Here is a 20,006-nt window from a genome sequence, read left to right as displayed (position 1 = left end):
ATCAATTCTTCGGTGATCAGCCTTCTTTATGGTCCAGCTCTCACTTCCATACATCACTAATAAGGAATATAAAGATGACTAAAAATTCCAGTGTTGCATTGTTGAAGTTAAAAGTAAAGACTCCAAAGTTCACTAACTGGTAATATATGGCAGCAGCTTTCTTCATAATATTAAAAAAATGGTTTAGCTTCCACTTAAGGTAGTTTAGTGGGTTTTACGTTAACTTCGGCTTGTACTGGTCTTTGGTTCATGAATAAAGACTACACCTTACGTTACCTAGGTAAGTCTCCACTATTATTAAGTGGATTCCACATGAATAATTATAACCACCACAGTGAGAAGTGTTACTCTAGCCCAGTTTGCATGTGACTTTAAACCATAAACTTCAATTTATTGTCAATGAACAGGAAGTTTGTGTGTGCTGTTCAAACGTTTGTGCTTCACTCCTCTCCTGCTCCTGCTGCCAGGAAACGAGCCACAGACTGGCAAGTGAAGCAGAGGTGCGGTGTGGGGGGTGCTGTGGGGGCCATGGCCCCAAGCACAATTTTGAGAGGGGGCGCAAACAGGTGCCCCCACAGCAGGCTCCTTCAACAGAGCCTGGCTCTGCGCCAGAAGGAGCTGCGCCTTGACTGCGATGCTTGTGCCTGGTGCAGCTCTGCTCCCTGGGTCAGGTCTGACCTGGTGGCAGAGAGCAGGAGGGTAGTGGGCAGCAACTTCCCTACCACTCTCCTACCCTGAACTGTGGTGCAAGGGAGGGTGCCCTCTGTGCCTTGCCCCCCCCCCTCATGGGTGTGCCCATCCCGGACTGCACTGACTGATGTGAACCCAGGCTTCTGGTCTGTTTCAACCAAACAAACCACCAGTAGAAGCCAGGGTTTGGTCTTGGCTACCTGCTTGTGGTGTGTTTGGGGAAGAACAGCTGCTCCGTGCAAGAATAGTAGGAGCTGTGTTTCCCAACCTGGCTCCCTCCAGATGTTGTGAACTCAAGTGACTCTTGGACATTTTGATTCGGCCTGATGGGAGTTGGAGTCCCAGACATCCAGAGGGCACCAAATTGAGGAGGGCTATATTAGAGGATATGAACATGAGCAGCTGACTTAAACCAGTTCAGATAAATGGTTGATGAAGCTAGGGATACTGCATCTGAACTTTGCCTTAGTCCATGTAGCCCAGCATAGTATACTCTTAGTGGTAGTGACTTTCCATGGTATCAGAAAAAGAGGAGTCTTCTCATGGCGCCTGTTAAAACAACAGTTTAAAAAAATAAAATAAAATGGAGAAGCTGGGACCTTCTGCATGCAAAGCATATGTTCCAGCATTAACTTTTGATGTCTCAACCAAAGAGAACAGGATTGCAAGCTACGCAATGAAGTGTTTTGTACAGTTCCTTCCTCTCACATCTAAAAGCAAAATAAATTACACAAAGCAAGCAAATAAATGATTTGTATTATTTGTGGGAGTAACACAATTTGGTTTCATGCAAATTTTGGATTTGTTTTTTGTTTTAGTCTAGAGTATGCACAGCCTTCTATTTTGCCAATATTTTTCACTTTTAAAGGAGTGCTATTTCTCAAGAAAATGATACAGTTTTATATGTTCCATTTATGAGGGCAAGATGTTTGGCACAGTTCCACTACCCTTCTCCTGGTTCAATAGAGTTCAGACAGTCACCTGGGATTTTCCTTAAGTATGAGGAATTTAACCAGTGGCCTAATGCCAGTGTTTTCAGATTAAGAAGTTCTAGTTTGCTTATAGCCATCAGTGAAAATGTAGAACTTCTGCTTACATATTTTAGGATTACTATTTAATTCTTTTTCCATTCTGATGCAAAAGGATCTAGCTTGTCAGACTATCTAACAATAAGTCAGCCGTTCAATGGTGTATCTTCATCACTGGCAACAACCAACAAAACCCATTTTCGGAACTTTATACTAGTGATTCAAGCCATTTGAGTGCCTTTTTATTCATGTTAGGTCACAATTCAACTAGTCAGTCATGGCTGCGAAGCAAGAATTGAGACAAAGAAAACATTTCTTCTATGGCTTCTTCATTTTCCTCCCTCCCAGAGAAGTTTCTTTAGCAAAGCTAATTTGTATCTCTTCTCAAGATTTTATCTTTTAACACAAAACTAAAAAAAAGGAAGAAAAAAAAAGGAAAGAGGAATGTCACGGACTGGAAGGAAACATAAGGATGCTATTCCATGCTGTGCAAACATTTCCCCCTGTTTCGTTCATTACTGCAGACACCCAGGTTGCCTTGCTGAAAGCATGGCATTTTGCCTTTGAAACCACATTGCCTTTTGCAGTGCATATGGCAAATGGGTAGCTGCATAGAGGGCTACTTAAATGCTTTCTCCCCAACATAACTCCAGAGGTTCTCTCAACTGACAGTGTTCCCTGCCTGCCCTTGTTTTGAGAAGCAAACTTTAATGTTCAAGTTGTCATCTGCCTCTGCAGCTGATAGACCTGTTTTCAGTGTCTGCTCAATATTGACAAGCATCCTAGCTTAACTTCTAGCAATAGAAAATGATAAGATAAACAAGAAGCATTTTGAAACAGAGAAAGTAGGGACCTTACCAAGACAAGGTTTTTCCAGATGAGAAATATGCAGTGTTCCAGCTATAATACATACACCTCTGTGGAATACATCTTCCCCCACCTTGTGCAGTGGAAAGATTAAACCATTCTGAATATTTCAAAGTACATAAACCCAGCTATTAATCAGCAACAAACCCATGACTGGTATTGGATGGGGCAAGGTACAAAGTAAAATATGTGGATATTGTAATTTGGGAGTACCTAAGAGTGTAGGCATCCTGTTTTAAAATTGTGGTTGCAGTGAGCTAGAGATATTGTTTATTTTTTAAACAACAGCAACACATGCAATTTTATGAATATATAAATATCCACAAAACACATCTAAATGGTTATTTACATCAGTAAAAATGACTTATGTATAATCCTTTTAAACTAACAGCTGAAATACTTCAGAAACAACCCAGTTTTTGCAGAAAGAAAGCATTTACAAGTTCTATTCTTTGTGTACTTTTAATTAGTTTATTGCCAAATTCACTACTTCAGAACTTGTATAGTTAGACCAGGCAGATTTGTCTGTTATTCCTACTTGGCAGTAACAATGGAACAATGTAACCTGTAAATGATGGTTTGCCAACTCTCAATTTTCTCAGAAGAGCAGAAAAAGATAATATTGATTCTGATGTGTGTGTATATTTGTACCCCATGCTATCTTGCAAACTGAAAAGAAGAAGCATTCCAAAAAGCAGTTAAGATACCAAGTATATACAAGATAGTCAGTAAAACACTAACAGCTTCAGCTCCAGTGACCAAATTCTAGTCCAGACAGAAAGGTTGCTTAGGCTGCATACAAACCATGGATTTAAAGCACAGTCATCCCCCCTCCCCAAGAATCATGGGATGTGTAATTCACCCCCACAGAGCTATGATTCCCAGTAGCCTTAACAAATTACTGTTCTCAATATTATTTGTGTAAGGTGTGTATCTTAAAAGTATGGTGATTATTGCAGCCATACCTCCTAGAAAATATTCCTTCTCAACTTTTGGCAGACCTCCAGAGCCAAAGATTTCATCATTGTGGGGTAGCCACCAATAATATTTCTACATTTTCTTGACAGCACACTCCTCATGAGTAATTTATTTAAGATTTTTCATTATAACCTAACAGTAAACACTGAAAGAAAATGAGGAAAAAACGGAGCTAAAATAAGAAAATAGTAAAGTTTTGAAAAGCACATGTTATGCATTTTGGTGGTACAAAACGGGAAGAAAAGAAGCTATTCTAATCATTAAATAATGTCATTTGTCTTGGGCTTCTGCAGAGGTTATTGAAAAGTCAGTCTTCTGTTTTTAAACACAAAAGCAGGAAGCTGAGGAACAATATAGAAGAAGATGAAGAGGGAAGCAAGATGTTAAAATGGAAATGCAATGAAAAGGGAAAGAAGGTGAGCTGGAGTAAGTTGTTATATATGAACTGGGCCAAGCATCAAGCGTACCAGGTTGTAGCAGGTGCAGCTTTGGGGCAATATGGCTGTAATCAAAGTGCTGGTACTAAATGGGATAAGAGGCAAAGGAAAACATGGCCTAATTTTTAATAACCTGCAAGTGCTCCCAAATGCAGTTGTTGTTTTTACATATGTAACAGTACTGATAAGAGGGTGCATTTGGGATAGTTCCAGGTGACAAGAAGTCAGGAAAGTTGCACTTCCAGGGGAAAATACCCAAAGCGCTACAATTGCACTATTTGAAGGTTCCAAATGCATATTGCTTATATGTGAGCATTCAGGAACTGAGGTTGCAGCTGTATAAATTGGAGCTCTCTTCCATTTGGAACATATTTTTTTTAGCATTTTGATTGTTTTATTTGTATCTTTATAATTGTATCTTCTGATGTTGTAACCCACCCTGGGTCCTTATGGTAAAGAGTGTATAAGAAAGCATATCAGTAAGTACACAACTAATCATTCACTGCACTAGAATCATCGATAAAACTTTGTACCAGAAAGAGGCAATGATAACCATCCCTGGTCATTGTTACCACCTGATTTTAATTGAAGGAAAACCCTCAAAAAGTCAGGTGCACATTACTAGGGGAGGCTGGAGCTCCTCTATGACACACTGCCCAAATGACAGGACACGCCGATGATTGAGATTAGCAAAATCACATAAGTTCTTGCTGCACAGTAACTCTTCCTTCTGTGTTTTGGGGGCTCAGTGAAACATAGATGAACAGGAAGGAATCACTGCCACTTATTTCACAGCAGGAATTACGACATTATCTCCTGGCCAGTCCTCTGCTTGCCAACAAATTTGTTTTCAGAGAGAAGCCCAGCAAATAAGCTAAGCAGAGGGAGAGAGACAAACTGCCACTCTTATTTTGAAAAATCCTCAAATGCCTTATGACCAAGCAAAACATAGAAACCAGGGGAAAATTTTTTTAGTTCAGCTAGTCAGATATTAAGCAAGGTGGTGGTAGGGTTTATACGTGAAAGGACCATGAGCTCAGCTGTTCTATGGAAAACAAAGTCCTAGGTTGAAATGGGAGCACTCTTTTCATTAATGTTATGTCTGTCCTCCCTTTTCAAGGCACTATTTTGCACTTGTCCCCTGTTGGTGGACCTGGTAGGTTCTCGGGGTGGGGTAAAATATTCCATAAAACTAAACCTGCGTGGTGTGGAGCAACCTCCCAGGCAGAAGCCTGAATGAAGTGGTGATGCCCTGTGCATGTGGTTATAGGGAAAGTGTGTCTCACTGCTAGAGGTGCTTTTCCACAGGGAGTCTGGGCTCATACCTGAGTGTTCATAACAAAAAGCACATGGAGAGTTCCTGGGATATCCTGAGTTAATTAACTCATGCCACAGGGTGAAAGCCCAGCAATAGTGACATCTCTTCTCATCTGGTCTATTTTTAGCAAGATGTTCTTGCCTTTGCTGAAAGGGGTGAACATGGAAGTTCTCGGAAATGCAGAAAAAGGAATACTCTTGACCTAATTAACACAGTCTATTAGCAATGTGCCCTCATTCTTGCTGAGAAAGGGACAGGCTTGGGCTTCTCAAGAAGTGTGAAAGGGTGCTTAATTTAATTAGGTGTGTGCTTGCTGGTTGATACTCATTTATTACTAATGGGAGATTATTGGCTGAATTAAGGGTTTAGCTTGCATGTAGAAGCGGTACTGGATTCTGGATTTAATTGGGGCAAGGTGCAGATTGTTGCTTATGAATGGCATGCGTCTGTGAGGGGATTATCATTGGCTCAAGGCACAAGGGCTTTCCCTCTCCACCACAGCGATACTTTCACCACTGAGAACCAAACAAATTACATAGGCTTGGATCATGTACAGAGTTCAAACTGAACACAGCTTTTTATTTAACAGCCCAGTACTGTTCAGCTTTCTGTTATCACGTAGCTAATCTAGGCTAGCCACTTACACAGCAGCCCTGCTCCGTCCCCCACGAAAAGAAAAGGATATGCATCATCAAAGAGTAGCGGAAAAGAAGACTGCAATTTGCATAAAACTTGCAAGCACCAATTTATGTGTACGGATGCAAATTTAGAAGATGTTTACTATAATTGCAATTGAAATATGCTACACATTGTCATAATAGGGCAGGCTGACCAGGAACCCGTGTGCATTCTGTCTGCTATGCAGGTGCTGCTGAAGGGCAATTTCAAGACCCCTGCTCCCCTTTTTCATGGTTTATTGTATTCATACTGGACTTGCCTTTCAAATAGAGGACTGTCCTCTATAAAATAGGACACACGAGCTTCTTAGGCTCAACTCAGTGTTGTTTTGATTGAGTTTCAATCAATACCCGCATACAAATCCCAAAAATTGCTAGATACAGTTGTTGCTGTTTTTAAAAAACTTGAGGTCATAGTACTAGGTTGGAAACTAGACTGGCAGACTTCCAGCTCCAACCTCTTGTTCATATTTATACACCTGGCCTACAAATCAGGAATTTTGATGAGTGTTAGGAGGAGTTAGACAGAAAAATAAAATAAATATGTTGTCGTTTTCATTCCGTTCTCTCCTTTTAAATCCCTTTGTTTTATAATCTTACATGTAGGGATGGGGGCTACATAAAAATTAATAGCAGAGGAGCTATTTATTAGGTGTAAAACCATTTTTATATTAAGGTCAAGCAACTGGATCATTTTTAAACATTTACTTTGGCTTCAAAGGCCCTACTTTGGCTTCCTTGAGGCAACATTTATTTTCCACCCAGTAAAAAGTGTGAACTTGACTCAGCTGGCAGGAAGTAATGCAAAGGTACACAAATGCTCTCATTGGCAGACTCTAGGTGATCTCTGTTGGGCAAAAGAGGGTTTTGCTTGAAGTGTAGCATTAGCTGTTTCAGTTTAACAAGTGGAGACCCCTGCCTTTTCTTTTTAAAAACAACAACAGGGAATCTCTCTTATTCCTGCCCACTCCTTTTCACACACACTCTGCTGCCAGCCAGTTCTTTCTCTTGCCTGAACAGAACACAGCAGTCAGTTTACATTCACAGAAGAAGAGTCCCAATAGGTCAGACCAAAGGCCCATCAATTCAACACCCTTTTCTCATAGTGACCAAGTGGGTGCCTCTGCAAAGCCGGCAAGCAGGACCTGAGTGAAACAGCAGTTTTCCCACAGAGATGACAGAAATCAGTGAATGGCTTTTGTGCACAAGGTATGCAGTTGTAGGGAGCAGCCTTGCTCCCATTTTCAGCTCAAAGCTGGAGAGCAGCTGGAGCTTGTTCTTACACCAAAGATCCACATCTCTCTCCAGCTTAATTCTGGAGCTGGGGAAAGGAGCAGAGAATTGCTCCTGGCCTATGCTGTGTTTCAGAGGTATGGTACAAGACCAGGGACAAGGCCAGTCAAAAACAGGTCCCCTCTTCAGACTTGCCTCCTTAAGACAGCTTAAGATAACAGCCCAGTTGTGTTTCTCAGCTTTGCAAGGGTATGTTGAAAGTTGGCCTAGTCAGGAGACACTTTCTGTGATGACCCTCCTCTCCCACTACTGCTCTGCCCTGTACCATATTCTATGTGGACTTGAGAGTGCAGAGTACGTGCTTTGGGTTTGGCTCCATAATCCCTGACAACAAATGGGCAGGTGGGAGACCGAACACTGGAAAGAAAGCAATTAACGGCGATGCTTCAAGCTACTGTAGTATGTGCAGAGTGGGTTTTTCTTCTTTTTTCCTGGCCAGCAGCCATGTAAGTGGCCTAATAGCTTATATGCATGCCGGACTTTTATTTGCAAATTATGTATATAAAGTGCTCCCATCCATTTAAGATGTAACCTAATACCACAGATAGTCAACAGCGAGCACTTTGATATGTGACTCGTTTTATCTAATGGAAGTTAGATGATGGAAGTTGTAAGCCGATGAGTACAAGAAGTATGTCCAGTATAAATGAAATGCACACACCCAGAAACACTAGGAGTGAGGATGGAGGAGGTAAAGCTATTGATTTCAAATGGTTATATCCAATCTTCGCATTCATGAGGATCTGCAAGGTGCCTTAGCAAGAATGAAAAAAGCTCATGTGAAACAATCCTGCAGTAACAATAAAGCAAAATGTAATTAGTAATTATCCCAAATAATATCTAAAATAGCAGGTTTTGTTTTTTAAACTTGTGCTCTAAAGCTGAATAGTGAGGGGGTATGTGAGTCCTTGAGAGGGTGTTCTATAGTCTAGGTGCCACAACTGAGAAAGGCCCTGCATTGTGTGATATGCACTGTACATTAGAATGCCTGGGGAATATGCAGCAGAGTCTCTGAGGACAATCTAAGTGAGTGGATAGGTTCATACAGAATAAAATGGTCCATAAAACATTCAGGCCTCAGAAAATTTAGGACTTCATAGATAAAAAACAAAACAATTCAAAATGGGCTTGAATTGTGAGGAAGAGCAGCTGAACAAATGGGTGTTAAATGAGCAGTTGTAGATGGTGGTGTATTTGCTTCCTGATTCCAAATGCTGGTTTCTGCAACTGCAGTGAAGTGGATAGAGTCCGTTGTTTGGAAGCCCAAGAGACACAGGCAAGTGCTAGAAGCAGCTTCATACTGCAGTCCTGTGAACACTTATCAGGGACTAAGCCCCATTGAACATAGTGGTTTTTCCTTCTGTTTAACTGTGTAAACAGGATTGCACTGCCAGGGGCTTGCTCTGCATTCTTCATGAAAGAAGAAAAAGCTCTACTCACTCTAGCTGAGTGAGATTCAAAGTGAGGTGCCAAAGGGTCAGGGATGGGGCCCTTGGCTTTCCTAACACGTCTGCATTGTTTAGCCTTGGGATCCCCTTCCGCTCCTTATTGTGAAATTCCTTCCAATTTGCAAGTAGCAGAATAGAACAGGAGGTTTATGTAAACAAATTATGTGGACCTTAAATGAACTTCCTCCTAAGGTTTGAATTACCATTATCTCCTTTTGGGGGAAATTTTGATTTGTGCCACTAATTTGTGAGTCCAATTTTTGTATGTTTTCATGTTAAGACCATTGCTATGACTTTTTTTTGGTTAAACATACTTGCTGTTGACTGATAATTCCCCTCCTTCCCTTGTTCCAAGTAAACTTTTTTCCATGCCATTAAACAATAAACCTGTTGTCTTAACTACTTCCTTTAGCTCACTGAATACCTCCCTGAAGTCCCCTTTTCTGATTTGTTGTTGCCTTCAGCAGCATTGGGAAAACCCCACTCTCCGTTGAGTGAATGTGTCTGAACGAGCCTCTCTACAGTTCTTTCCAAAATATGTATCTCTCAATTGTTCTTCCATTCTGTGTATTTTCTTGCGGGGAAGCAAAAAAATAAAATAAAATCTTATAAATCCTTCAAGACCCAGCAGGAGCAGTCTTCCCTTCTAGAGACAGAAGCAGTTTGGCATGCCTTGAAGTAAATGGGAGACATTTAGTCCTTCAATGCATCAAGCTTGATCAATTCAACCCCTTACATCAAACAATTCCAAGGGATTTTCCACTAAAGAAGCTCTGAACATTTTACAGTCAACAGCCCATACTCCGCCTCTGAATTTTTCTCAGCATCTTAAGAGTGGCATCTAGTGGCAGAACGCCCTCATATCCCTAACTGCCATTGTGAAGCAACCTTAGCTGCAGATGTATGCAAGCACATTTCAGAACAGGAGCCATGTTAGTCTATAAGGGCAAAACACACTGTAGCACTTTAGAAGCAAATTTATTAGGAATCTGCAATTCATTCAGTGTTTATGAAATACCTTCTTTTTGTTCATTTCTAGAGGGTGTGTGCATACAGCACCAAAGACAAGAAAGCCTAAAACGTGAGGAGGCCTCCAAATGGTACTGAAGTGAACAATAAATACATTTAATAAAATATTAAGCTGGCCAGTGCACATCAGTGAAGATCTTCCTTTCAAGAGGCTAAAATACAAGTCATATAATAAAAAATAGATCTCCTAATGCAGAATTACCGTATTTTTTGCACCATAACACTCACTTTTTTCCTCCTAAAAAGTAAGGGGAAATGTCTGTGCGTGTTATGGAGGGAATGCCTACGGGTGGCATGCCTACGGATTTTCCTCCTCTAAAAACTACGTGCGTGTTATGGTTGGGTGCGTGTTATAGAGCGAAAAATACGGTATATTGTTATATACATAGTCACTAATTATAATTAAACACTCCATATTAAAAAGGCCTATTGTGTATAATGAAATAGATTTTAAAACCGTTATCTTAAGCAATCAATACAAATGATGGATCTATTACAGCTAAGGTGCTTCTTTTTCCACTACAGAACTTAAATGCTCAATCCTTTCTCATAACTAAAGCACTAATGTTGTCATTATAAATCCCTTCATAAGCGTAAATTCCTGAAAAAACTTAAATAATCACTAGCAAGTCTAATATATTATGAGTTGTGGGTGCAAGACACCCTAAGTTCTGAGTCAAGCTAGTGTTAGAATTTAATTAAGGCTTGTGTGTTAAAACTGTGCCAGACTCCCACGTATTAAAATCTAATCAAGACATTTGTGTATTATGCTGCATCAGACACCTCTTTAATCCTAGGAAACTGGCAAGTGTCAAAAGCTAAATTAGTCAGGCTAATTAAGACAATACAGAGCATCAAGGGCAAAACTCATTTGCAAATGAGTGGGCTCCATCCTTCAACTGAGAGATAGGACTCAGCTACATTAGAAAAAACCCCACAAACCTGTGTTTTGAATGTGTTATAAACATACACCACCACATGGCAATGGAGAGCAAAATAAAATTTCTAAGCAATTTTCCAGTGTCCCCCCCCCCCTTTCGTTATAACAATTTCATTTCTGACTTATTTATAGCAGTTTTTTCCTGTGTGTAGGTCCACCCTTAGCTTAAAAGACAATGTCGTGTTTTAGGTTAGAGAGTTTAGGACTGTAGTTAGGAGTTATGCAACAGAGTTTGTAAGCAGACAGAGAGCAACTTCTGAGAGCAATGTTTAGGGTCTGCTTAAGTCCAAGGCTGCTGTGGCTATGGGAGAAGCCAGGACTTCTTGGGGTGTTAATGCTGGGTTCTCTTCCATTGTAAGCTCAGGTTGTATATATGTGCAAATAAACATATATTTTCCAAAGCAAACACAGGGCCTGCGAAAAGCGTGCCTTGAACCCCTAGAATTTTGTACTGCTCAGACTGAGGTGGTGTGCAACACTATTGATGTTCTTGAGCCATTTCCAGACCATTGGTATTTTGCAGAAGAGCTTTGATTACTTACTGGTAAATACAGATCACATAATTCAAGTAAATTTGGCACTCATATATATGTACACACACCAAAAAAACAAACAAACCAAAAAAGAAGAAAAAGCTCCAGACTTTTTGCACTAAGGAAAGTGCACTGGCAAATGTGGGTAACAGTTATTTGGTGTGGCATCATATAACATCTCCACAAATATATCAGAACGAATTCTCAAAAAAACGGTTGTTTTCTTTTTATTGCTGTTCTCTATTGTGTTTCTTCCCCACTTGTCAACAGAAGGCCCCAGGGGGCAGGTTACAGCATATAAAAGCACAATTAAAACAGTAAAATAACAGCAGCAAACCTGATAAAAACGAAGGCATGAATATACAGTACGTACAACTTGTTGGAACGCTAAAAAAAAATCTTACCCTATTCTGATTACTGCTGTAGCAATATCAGCATGGGATAATGAGTTATTGTCCCTTCAGATAGCAGTTGGTATCTCAACAGTACTATAGCAGAAACTTCATTTTATGAGGGGTTTCCCAAACATCATTGTCCCTTGGAAAACATGTGGGTGGTTATTATATATTTACTACAACTACAGATCACCTTTCTGCCAAGGCACATAAGGCAGCTTCCAATTTTCAAACAGGAAAACAAAGAAATGGTATGAGATGTAGAGAGATAGAGTCTTCTCAGGCTGACTGATGGTCTGTGGAGGAGCAGAAGGAACCAACTTCCTGGCCCTCACCTCTGCCTTCCATCAGGGCACACAGACCATTTTTTACAAAAAGCAACCCTAGGGAAAGTGAGGGAGGGGCAGCCCCAACATTTTTCTCTGGCTGTAGATGGTTCTGTCTGGAGCAGATGATATGCTGAACTTAGCAATAAGTTAAGGCTGCCATCTTTTACTCACTTGCCAGGGAGAAAGTCACACTGAACTTAGTGGGACTTGCTAATGAGTAGACAAATGCTGTAAAGCTGATTGTTGAATGGCTAGGTCTTCAGATGTTTTGGACTACAACTATCATCGGCTCCAGCTAGCATGGACAATAGTCAGGGATGATGGGAGTTGTAGTCCAAAAAACATCTGGAGAGTGCCATGTTGGCTATCCCTGGCCTACATTATGAAGCCAAATAACCGTGAATTCATCGTTCACAGACTTAACACACAACTTCCCCCTCTTTTGTTTTCCAAATACAGTGGTATCTTGGGTTAAGTATTTAATTCGTTCCGGAGGTCTGTTCTTAACCTGAAACTGTTCTTAACTTGAGGTACCACTTTAGCTAATGAAGCCTAGTGCTGCCGCTGTGCGATTTCTGTTCTCATCCTAAAGCAAAGTTCTTAACCCAAGGTACTATTTCTGGGTTAGTGGAGTCTGTAACCTGAAGTGTATGTAACCCGAGGTACCCCTGTAGTCCATTCTGTAAAGACTCTAAAACCTTGCTTTTCAATTTTGGTAATAATTCAACAACCACCATAAAACGAATCCAAGATTATCTAAGTCACATAAATTTACTCAAGTTTTTGTATTGCTAGTGCTGGCTGAGGAAGTGTCTGCCAGGTTGCGTGCAGATTGAAACCACCTCCTGGCATGGAATGATCTAAGGAGAGTAGCTTTCAAGAGACAGGCCAAGTGGAGGGATTTCCCATGCAGCTGCCAATGCTGAACCGAAAAGCAAGCCCTTACTGGATTGTCTGTTACCTTCAGGTACATATCTGAGGCAGGATAGCCCCCTCATCTTCTCCAAGCTGTGCCAAGGCATGAAGATGGCTTGAGCATCTCTAGATCCATAGTGCTGCCCGTGTGGAACATGTCTATGACTCCCCCTCTCCTGCTACTGTGGTGTCATAATCGAGAGCAAGCAGCCTGACAGAAAGGCGGCTCTCTGCCAACATGCCAGTAAATGTGCTTTTACTGCAGACAATCCTTCGGGGTTGTATTCTGATGAGTGAGCAGTTTCCAACAGCAATGGTGCTCCTCTTTTGGCTAAGGATTGATGAAGAAAAGGATAACGAAAGAAACGATTCCCACTACTACGCCTAATATAGCAGCAGTAAGAGCAGCCTCTTCATAAATTGCATTAGAAGATGCACTTACTCGAGAGACTGAAAGCGTAAGCTGATTTACTCTATTCTTTGGAAGTGTACTAACTCTTGCCATCAATATAGTGATTGTATCCGTGAAGCAGGACAGCTTTAGCTTCACATATTTACATTTCCTCCGCAGCATTGCCAAATCTGTGAAGCAACATGCTTTTCTCTTATTTCCAGCACCCTATTAAATAAAAGCTCCCCATTGCTTTCTGCTGGAAACATGGGTGTTAAAGGTAAAGGGACCCCTGACCATTAGGTCCAGTCGTGGCCGACTCTGAGGTTGCAGCGCTCATCTCGCTTTATTGGCCAAGGGAGCCGGCGTACAGCTTCCAGGTCATGTGGCCAGCATGACTAAGCCACTTCTGGCAAACCAGAGCAGCGCATGGAAACGGCGTTTACCTTCCCGCCGGAGCGGTACCTATTTATCTACTTGCACTTTGACGTGCTTTCAAACTGCTAGGTTGGCAGGAGCAGGGACCGAGCAATGGGAGCTCACCCCGTCGTGGGGATTTGAACCACCGACCTTCCGATTGGCAAGTCCTAGGCTCTGTGGTTTAACCCACAGCGCCACCTGTGTCCCTAACATGGGTGTTGGGGAATCCTAAAATTTATATGTAGAGATACACACACACCCAGGTAATCAGCAAGAGGTTTAGAGTAATCTTTTGAGACTACTATTAAAATCGGTTGCCAGACTCAGACTCCCTGCACTTTTCTGAAGCAAAGGCTTCCTGGGCCACCTGGCAGCTCACATAAATGCAACTTGTTATGATCTAATGGTTTTGCTTCTGCAAATGTTACAAGATTTGGAAACCCCAAATTGCAGTAATATAAACAGGAGTTTTGGTCCCTTTTATGATTAGATGAGTTTGGGGGTGCTGCTGGAACCAACCCTTTTTCAGGGCAGCTGGTTGTGGTGGCAAAGAATAGAAACCTGAAGTTACCTAACGGACTAGAAACCAAGAACCGAAAAGGGTCTCAGTAAATGGATAGCAAAAATCCTTTCATGGCTGGGGTGGGTGGGAAGGGCACTTAGCGCTTGTGTTTTGATTGGCTGAAGGTAGAAAGGCACAAGGGTTTTCTAGATTGCTAGAGAAAGAGAATCAGAGCTGTTTCCATTCATGCATGGACATCTGCAGCTACATCAAAACACAGAAGACTGGTAGCAAGTCCCAGATGCTACTTCATCTATAAAGATACTACTTTATTTGCAAGTATCATCCCCAAAAGACACAGAACATATTATTATGGCTTCAGGCATGATAGTATGGATCCAAACAAATTTCACAATGTAGTTTCTTTTTAAAACATTCTCCTTGGTTAGCTTACTGTGTTTTAAAAATGGCCTGTACCATTACTGCATTTCCCCAGCTAGCAGTTTGAGGGGTACATTGCTCTCTGGCTTATGGGATTCCCCATACACACTTGGTTGGTCACTGTGAGAACAGGATACTGGACTATAGGCCTTTGGTCTGATCATGCAGGACTCTTGTGTTAAGTGAAAAACTGTTATTTGTTCTGGAGACCTGGGAAGAGCCAACAAATGGAAGTTTCTGTGGCAGAGTAAATAAAGCAATTCCTTTCATTTGACCAAACAGTGAAAACGAATGCCAGATACATGAGATCTTAAAAAGTTACCTAGAATCATAGAGTTGGAATAGACCACAAGGGCCATCGAGTCCAACCCCCTGCCAAGCAGGAAACACCATCAGAGCACTCCTGACATATGGTTGTCAAGCCTCTGCTTAAAGACCTACAAAGAAGGAGACTCCACCACACTCCTTGGCAGCAAATTCCACTGCCGAACAGCTCTTACTGTCAGGAAGTTCTTCCTAATGTTTAGGTGGAATCTTCTTTCTTGTAGTTTGGATCCATTGCTCCGTGTCCGCTTCTCTGGAGCAGCAGAAAACAACCTTTCTCCCTCCTCTATGTGACATCCTTTTATATATTTGAACATGGCTATCATATCACCTATAACTTTATTCAAATGCAGGTGTGCAAAGCAAGTGAAAAATGTAAACACAAGCATTCCCATAGTGGTAAGTTAACTTGTCATCTGAGTGTGCTTCAAGTGAAGTAGTTAGAAACTGGAAGCTCAACTAGATAGACCCATTGTCTGATCATCACTGATGCTCAGAATTAAACAGGAGCTATGTTATTTGGAAAGGGACGCGGGTGGCGCTGTGGGTAAAAGCCTCAGCGCCTAGGGCTTGCCGATCAAAAGGTCGGCGGTTCGAATCCCCGCGGCGGGGCGCGCTCCCGTTGCTCGGTCCCAGCGCCTGCCAACCTAGCAGTCCGAAAGCACCCCCGGGTGCAAGTAGATAAATAGGGACCGCTTACTAGCGGGAAGGTAAACGGCGTTTCTGTGTGCGGCTCTGGCTTGCCAGAGCAGCGATGTCACGCTGGCCACGTGACCCGGAAGTGTCTCCGGACAGCGCTGGCCCCCGGCCTCTTGAGTGAGATGGGCGCACAACCCTAGAGTCTGTCAAGACTGGCCCGTACGGGCAGGGGTACCTTTACCTTTACCTATGTTATTTGGAATACAAACTTTATGGTAGTGATTAATCAAGTCATGCCTCCTGCCATAGAACAAATGCCTCAAACTCTAGAACTAGGGAGATAAAAATTTTGTTTTGGAAATGAAACATATTTCCAAGACCATCTTTCTTAAGCTCTGCTAAACAAAACCTGGAACCCTTGCAGGATGTACCTACCCATAACCCAATAATGACTTCCCTAATTAAAGAATAGGTACTAGAGATGTTGAACTTTCATTTCTAAACAATCTACGTATAATGCCAAAATCACTTTTTTAAAAAAACCACAAAGGTATTTCTTAGAAGAAAACTTTATTGATCATCTTGATAACAACATAACTTTATGACCGGGGTCTCTCCTTTTTGCCTTTGTACAAGGCTAACAGAGACACATTTGCTACTTTGACGACCTTGAAACGAACTCCTGGGATGTCACCAACAGCGTGACCTTTCCGACCAAAGCCAGCAACCAGGACTTCATCGTTCTCCTGGAATTAAAACAAAACAAGTCAATTATTTTCTCGCTGCGAATAAGGAGTTTGGAAGTATCAAACATTATAGCCAACCAAATTCTCCTCCACTCTGCTCACTGGGCAAAGCCTTCAGCCCTATTAGCAAGAGCTACCCTGGATAGGGGTGTCTCTTTTCCTGAGCTGCTGAGATGCATTTACTGTATCTCCATTCTTGAGAAAAGTGTGGATTCTTAGAAACCAAGTTCAAGTGCGAAATATTATCCTACAGTCACCACCATAAAATTAAATTACAAAGCTTTAAATCGCAATAATATTGCAGTATTGTCCCTGTTTCTACTACATAGAGCATCAAAACATACTAGTAAAAACTGGGTGGAGTATTTTTTGCATATTGTTTTATTAGGGTATTTTTTTGTATAAATTACCTCAATGAAGTTCAAACAACCATCATTAGGAACAAATGCAGTTATTTTTTTGCCATTCTTGATCAGCTGGACTCGGACACACTTCCTGATGGCAGAATTTGGCTGCTTAGCCTCCACACCACTAACACAAAAAAGGAAGAAATAGACACTGTATATTTAGTACAGCAAAAAACACTACATTCATCAGAACTTTGACTCTGAGCAGATATATTTCACAAAAGTCAAATTAAATAAAGCCATTCAAAGTATCAATTGTTTTTGTATGAACAGCTTGAATTCACTGTGTTTAGATGAGAACAAGATATTAATAGGATTGTGCTGTTAATCTTTCAATAAAAGGTAAAGGACTCCTGACAGTTAAGTCCAGTTGCAGACGACTCGGGGGTTGCGGTGCTCATCTCGCTTTACAGACCAAGGGAGCTGGCGTTTGTCTGCAGACAGTTTTTCCGGGTCATGTGGCCAGCATGACTAAGCCGCATCTGGTGCAAAGGAACAACCAAAACCAGAGCAGCACACGGAAATGCCGTTTACCTTCCCGCCAGAGCGGTACCTGTTTATCTACTTGCACTTTGATATGCTTTCGAACTGCTATGTTGGCAGGAGCTGGGAATGAGCAACAGAAGCTCACCCCGTTGTGGGGATTCGAACCACCGAACTTCTGATAAGCAAGCCCAAGAGGCTCAGTGGTTTAGACCACAGCACCACCCGCGTCAATAGATGACCCAAATTGGCAATTCTACTTCAAGCTTTGCAAGTTTTATATCTTACTTTTTTCCTTAAGAGTTAAAATACCTAAATGGAATATGTTTGAAATGAAAAGACTAATTAAACAGTCAAGTATTTGTTATTTGTAGAAACACCTACTGCTGACTTAAATCAGTTAATCCCTGGACTGGCTCAAGCTTGAAATTTCCTAAGGGACAGAATAAATTAAATCACTAATTTCCAGGTGCAGGAAACAGGCAAATGTTGATAGTGCTCCCCTGTCTTGTGTATCAACAATTCAATTTAGATTGTATTTATGTCACCAGTACTGCTATGCAGTACGAAATTCTTTACAGGAAATCTGGCAGATGCAAATGAACACACTATACGTGTTTTTGATGAAACTCACACTTTTTCCAGGACAATTCCTTTGGCATGGGAAGCTCCCCCAAAAGGGTTGGCTTTCAAAGCAGTGCCCAGATGGGCCTTCTTGTATTGTTTGTCATGCCATTTCTGATCACGTCGGTGACTGCGCAACTTCCTGGCAGTACGAAGTCCGCGACACTTGCCTAGAAAACAGTACATTAGAGGTTACTGAAGACATGCGCCTAAGTTCATACAACTACCAACCACCATGTACCTCAATTCACTCTAGTACCCCCTATCTGCAGTGTGACAGAATTCACAATACCCATTTTGTCTTTATATTTGGGACTACACTGTAAGCTTATGGAACACTTTCTAATACTAAATCTTTTTTTCTTGCACAATCGTTTTTAAAGCCTTGGTGGTAGCCGATAAAACCTGGAAATAAGGTGGTCTGTGATTAACACCTTGTATACCACAAACTTGTGGGTGGATATTTCTCCTGGTCAATGAGAATAGTTCACATTACTGGATTGTGACCCTCAGAACCCTATATGCATGTGTAGTGATCCTTAGTACTTTTGGAGTTCCATCCATTCCTTCTGCAATATATGCAAAGTACAGTGGTACCTCCGGTTACAGACTCCGCTAACCCAGAAATTGTTCCTTGGGTTAAGAACTTTGCTTCAGAATGAGAACAGAAATTGTGCTCCGGAGACGTGGCAGCAGCAGGAGGCCCCATTAGCTAAAGTGGTGCTTCAGGTTTAGAACAGTTTCAGGTTAAGAACAGACCTCAGGAACGAATTAAGTACTTAACCCGAGGTACCACTGTATTCAAAATTCAAGGGAGAAAATAACTCCAAACAACTTTAGAACCAAATATCTGCATGTAAACCACACACAACATTTCTAGATTCATTATGATCACAACATGAGATTTTGAACTGCAGGACCTGGAACGTGGTGCCTATCTTGTAAACTATAGTAAGCTGAGCTGCAAACCCCAGCTTTCTAATAGTTCACCCAGGATACTCCATGCAGTAACACTTGTAATCCTGGAGGAAGTTTATATGGCACCACACAGATTTCGCAGATATGTCTGCTGCACACCTCTTCCATTCAAATAATAATTCGCAGGCATAACGATTGGCATTTCCCCTGCAAAGAAATATTTCCTATTCTTTTATTTTTATACCCTGATTCATACAGCCATGCACTTCAACGGGGGACTGATCCCTCAAGCCTTAAATTATTCCACTGCCTTATTCCTTACAGTGGACAACTAGATTTCACTGAGTTGAAGCATTCCCCAGCCTTCCTCCTAGCCGGTGAGCGACCTTTCTACGCGCACTTTTTAATTAACGGGCAACGCCGCATCTTGAGGCAGCGAGTTCCACCGGTCATTACAAGCCGCGCGAGCGACTTCCGAGGCCTGCGCCTGTCGGAGGCGGCCGTGCGCCTAACACCCCAAAGGATCGTGCGGCGGCAGCTCTAGAAAGGGCTGAAGGGGGAGGGGGCACCATTCCCCCTGCATATCAGGGGCCCGCGGGGTCTCTCTCTCCCCGCCGCTTCCACTGGGATAACGTGGCGCCCGCGACTCGGAGCCACTCACCCATCGTGCCGTCCGACGATCCCGAAGAGGAAAGAGAAAGACCCACAATCCACCGCGGCAAAGAGACCCCGCTCCGAGGACCTCGGGAATGGGCTGCCTAAGCCGGTGCCTGACCGGGGAGGGAAAATTTGAGGGGTTGGCAAAGATGGCGGCTGCCGCGCGATGCATTGTGGGAGTCGTAGTTCTCAGGCCGCGCCATCTCTGCCGCCCCCCTCTCCTCAGATATTAAAAGGAAAAGACTACACACACCGTTCTTTTCTGTGCTTATACGTAATGTGGTGCGTCTGTTACAGAGGTAGGAAGACTTTGCAGCCGGTGTTCTGGTCGTGACTTCCGCCTTTCCTTTACGCCTTTATTTCTCGCGCGTGGTACCGTGTGGCCTCTTCCACCACGGAGAAGCTACGGCTAGAGCGCCTCTTAGGCCATCCAATATGGCCGCTTTTATTTAAAGCCGGAAGTTGACTCTCCCCCCCCCCCCCACAACCTGCACTTTCCTAATTTATTAGTAGAGCTTCAAGTTATTTCTTGACACGCATACACACACCCTTCAGCTTTCGGCACCCGCTCGGCGCT

General features: G+C 42.3%; 2 protein-coding genes across 4 annotated transcripts in view; one reads left to right on the top strand and one right to left on the bottom strand.

Annotated features, from left to right (window-relative positions):
• ATG10 (autophagy related 10) overlaps nt 1-9,593 on the top strand; it is a 105,551-nt gene extending 95,958 nt beyond the window's left edge. For all 3 annotated transcript variants that reach the window (XM_083465531.1, XM_083465527.1, XM_083465530.1), the window contains exon 9: nt 75-9,593. The gene's annotated coding sequence lies outside the window, so the exon portion shown is untranslated. The remainder of the gene's footprint in view (nt 1-74) is intronic.
• A 6,554-nt stretch (nt 9,594-16,147) lies between these two features.
• Nucleotides 16,148-19,542, bottom strand: LOC310688562 (small ribosomal subunit protein uS12). The gene is made up of 4 exons (XM_083465086.1): nt 19,434-19,542; nt 17,865-18,024; nt 16,751-16,871; nt 16,148-16,340 (listed from the first exon to the last, which is right to left on the bottom strand). Exons 1-4 carry the CDS (start codon nt 19,435-19,437, stop codon nt 16,194-16,196), a joined length of 432 nt encoding a protein of 143 aa, XP_083321212.1. The 5' UTR covers nt 19,438-19,542; the 3' UTR covers nt 16,148-16,193.
• Nucleotides 19,543-20,006: the final 464 nt, after the last annotated feature.

This window comes from Podarcis liolepis, assembly GCF_965112155.1.
Source record: "Podarcis liolepis genome assembly, chromosome: 11".
Lineage (NCBI taxonomy): Eukaryota > Metazoa > Chordata > Lepidosauria > Squamata > Lacertidae > Podarcis > Podarcis liolepis.
The sequence above is the reverse complement of the archived record's forward strand: the minus strand, read 5'-3'. Positions and strand labels throughout refer to the sequence as shown.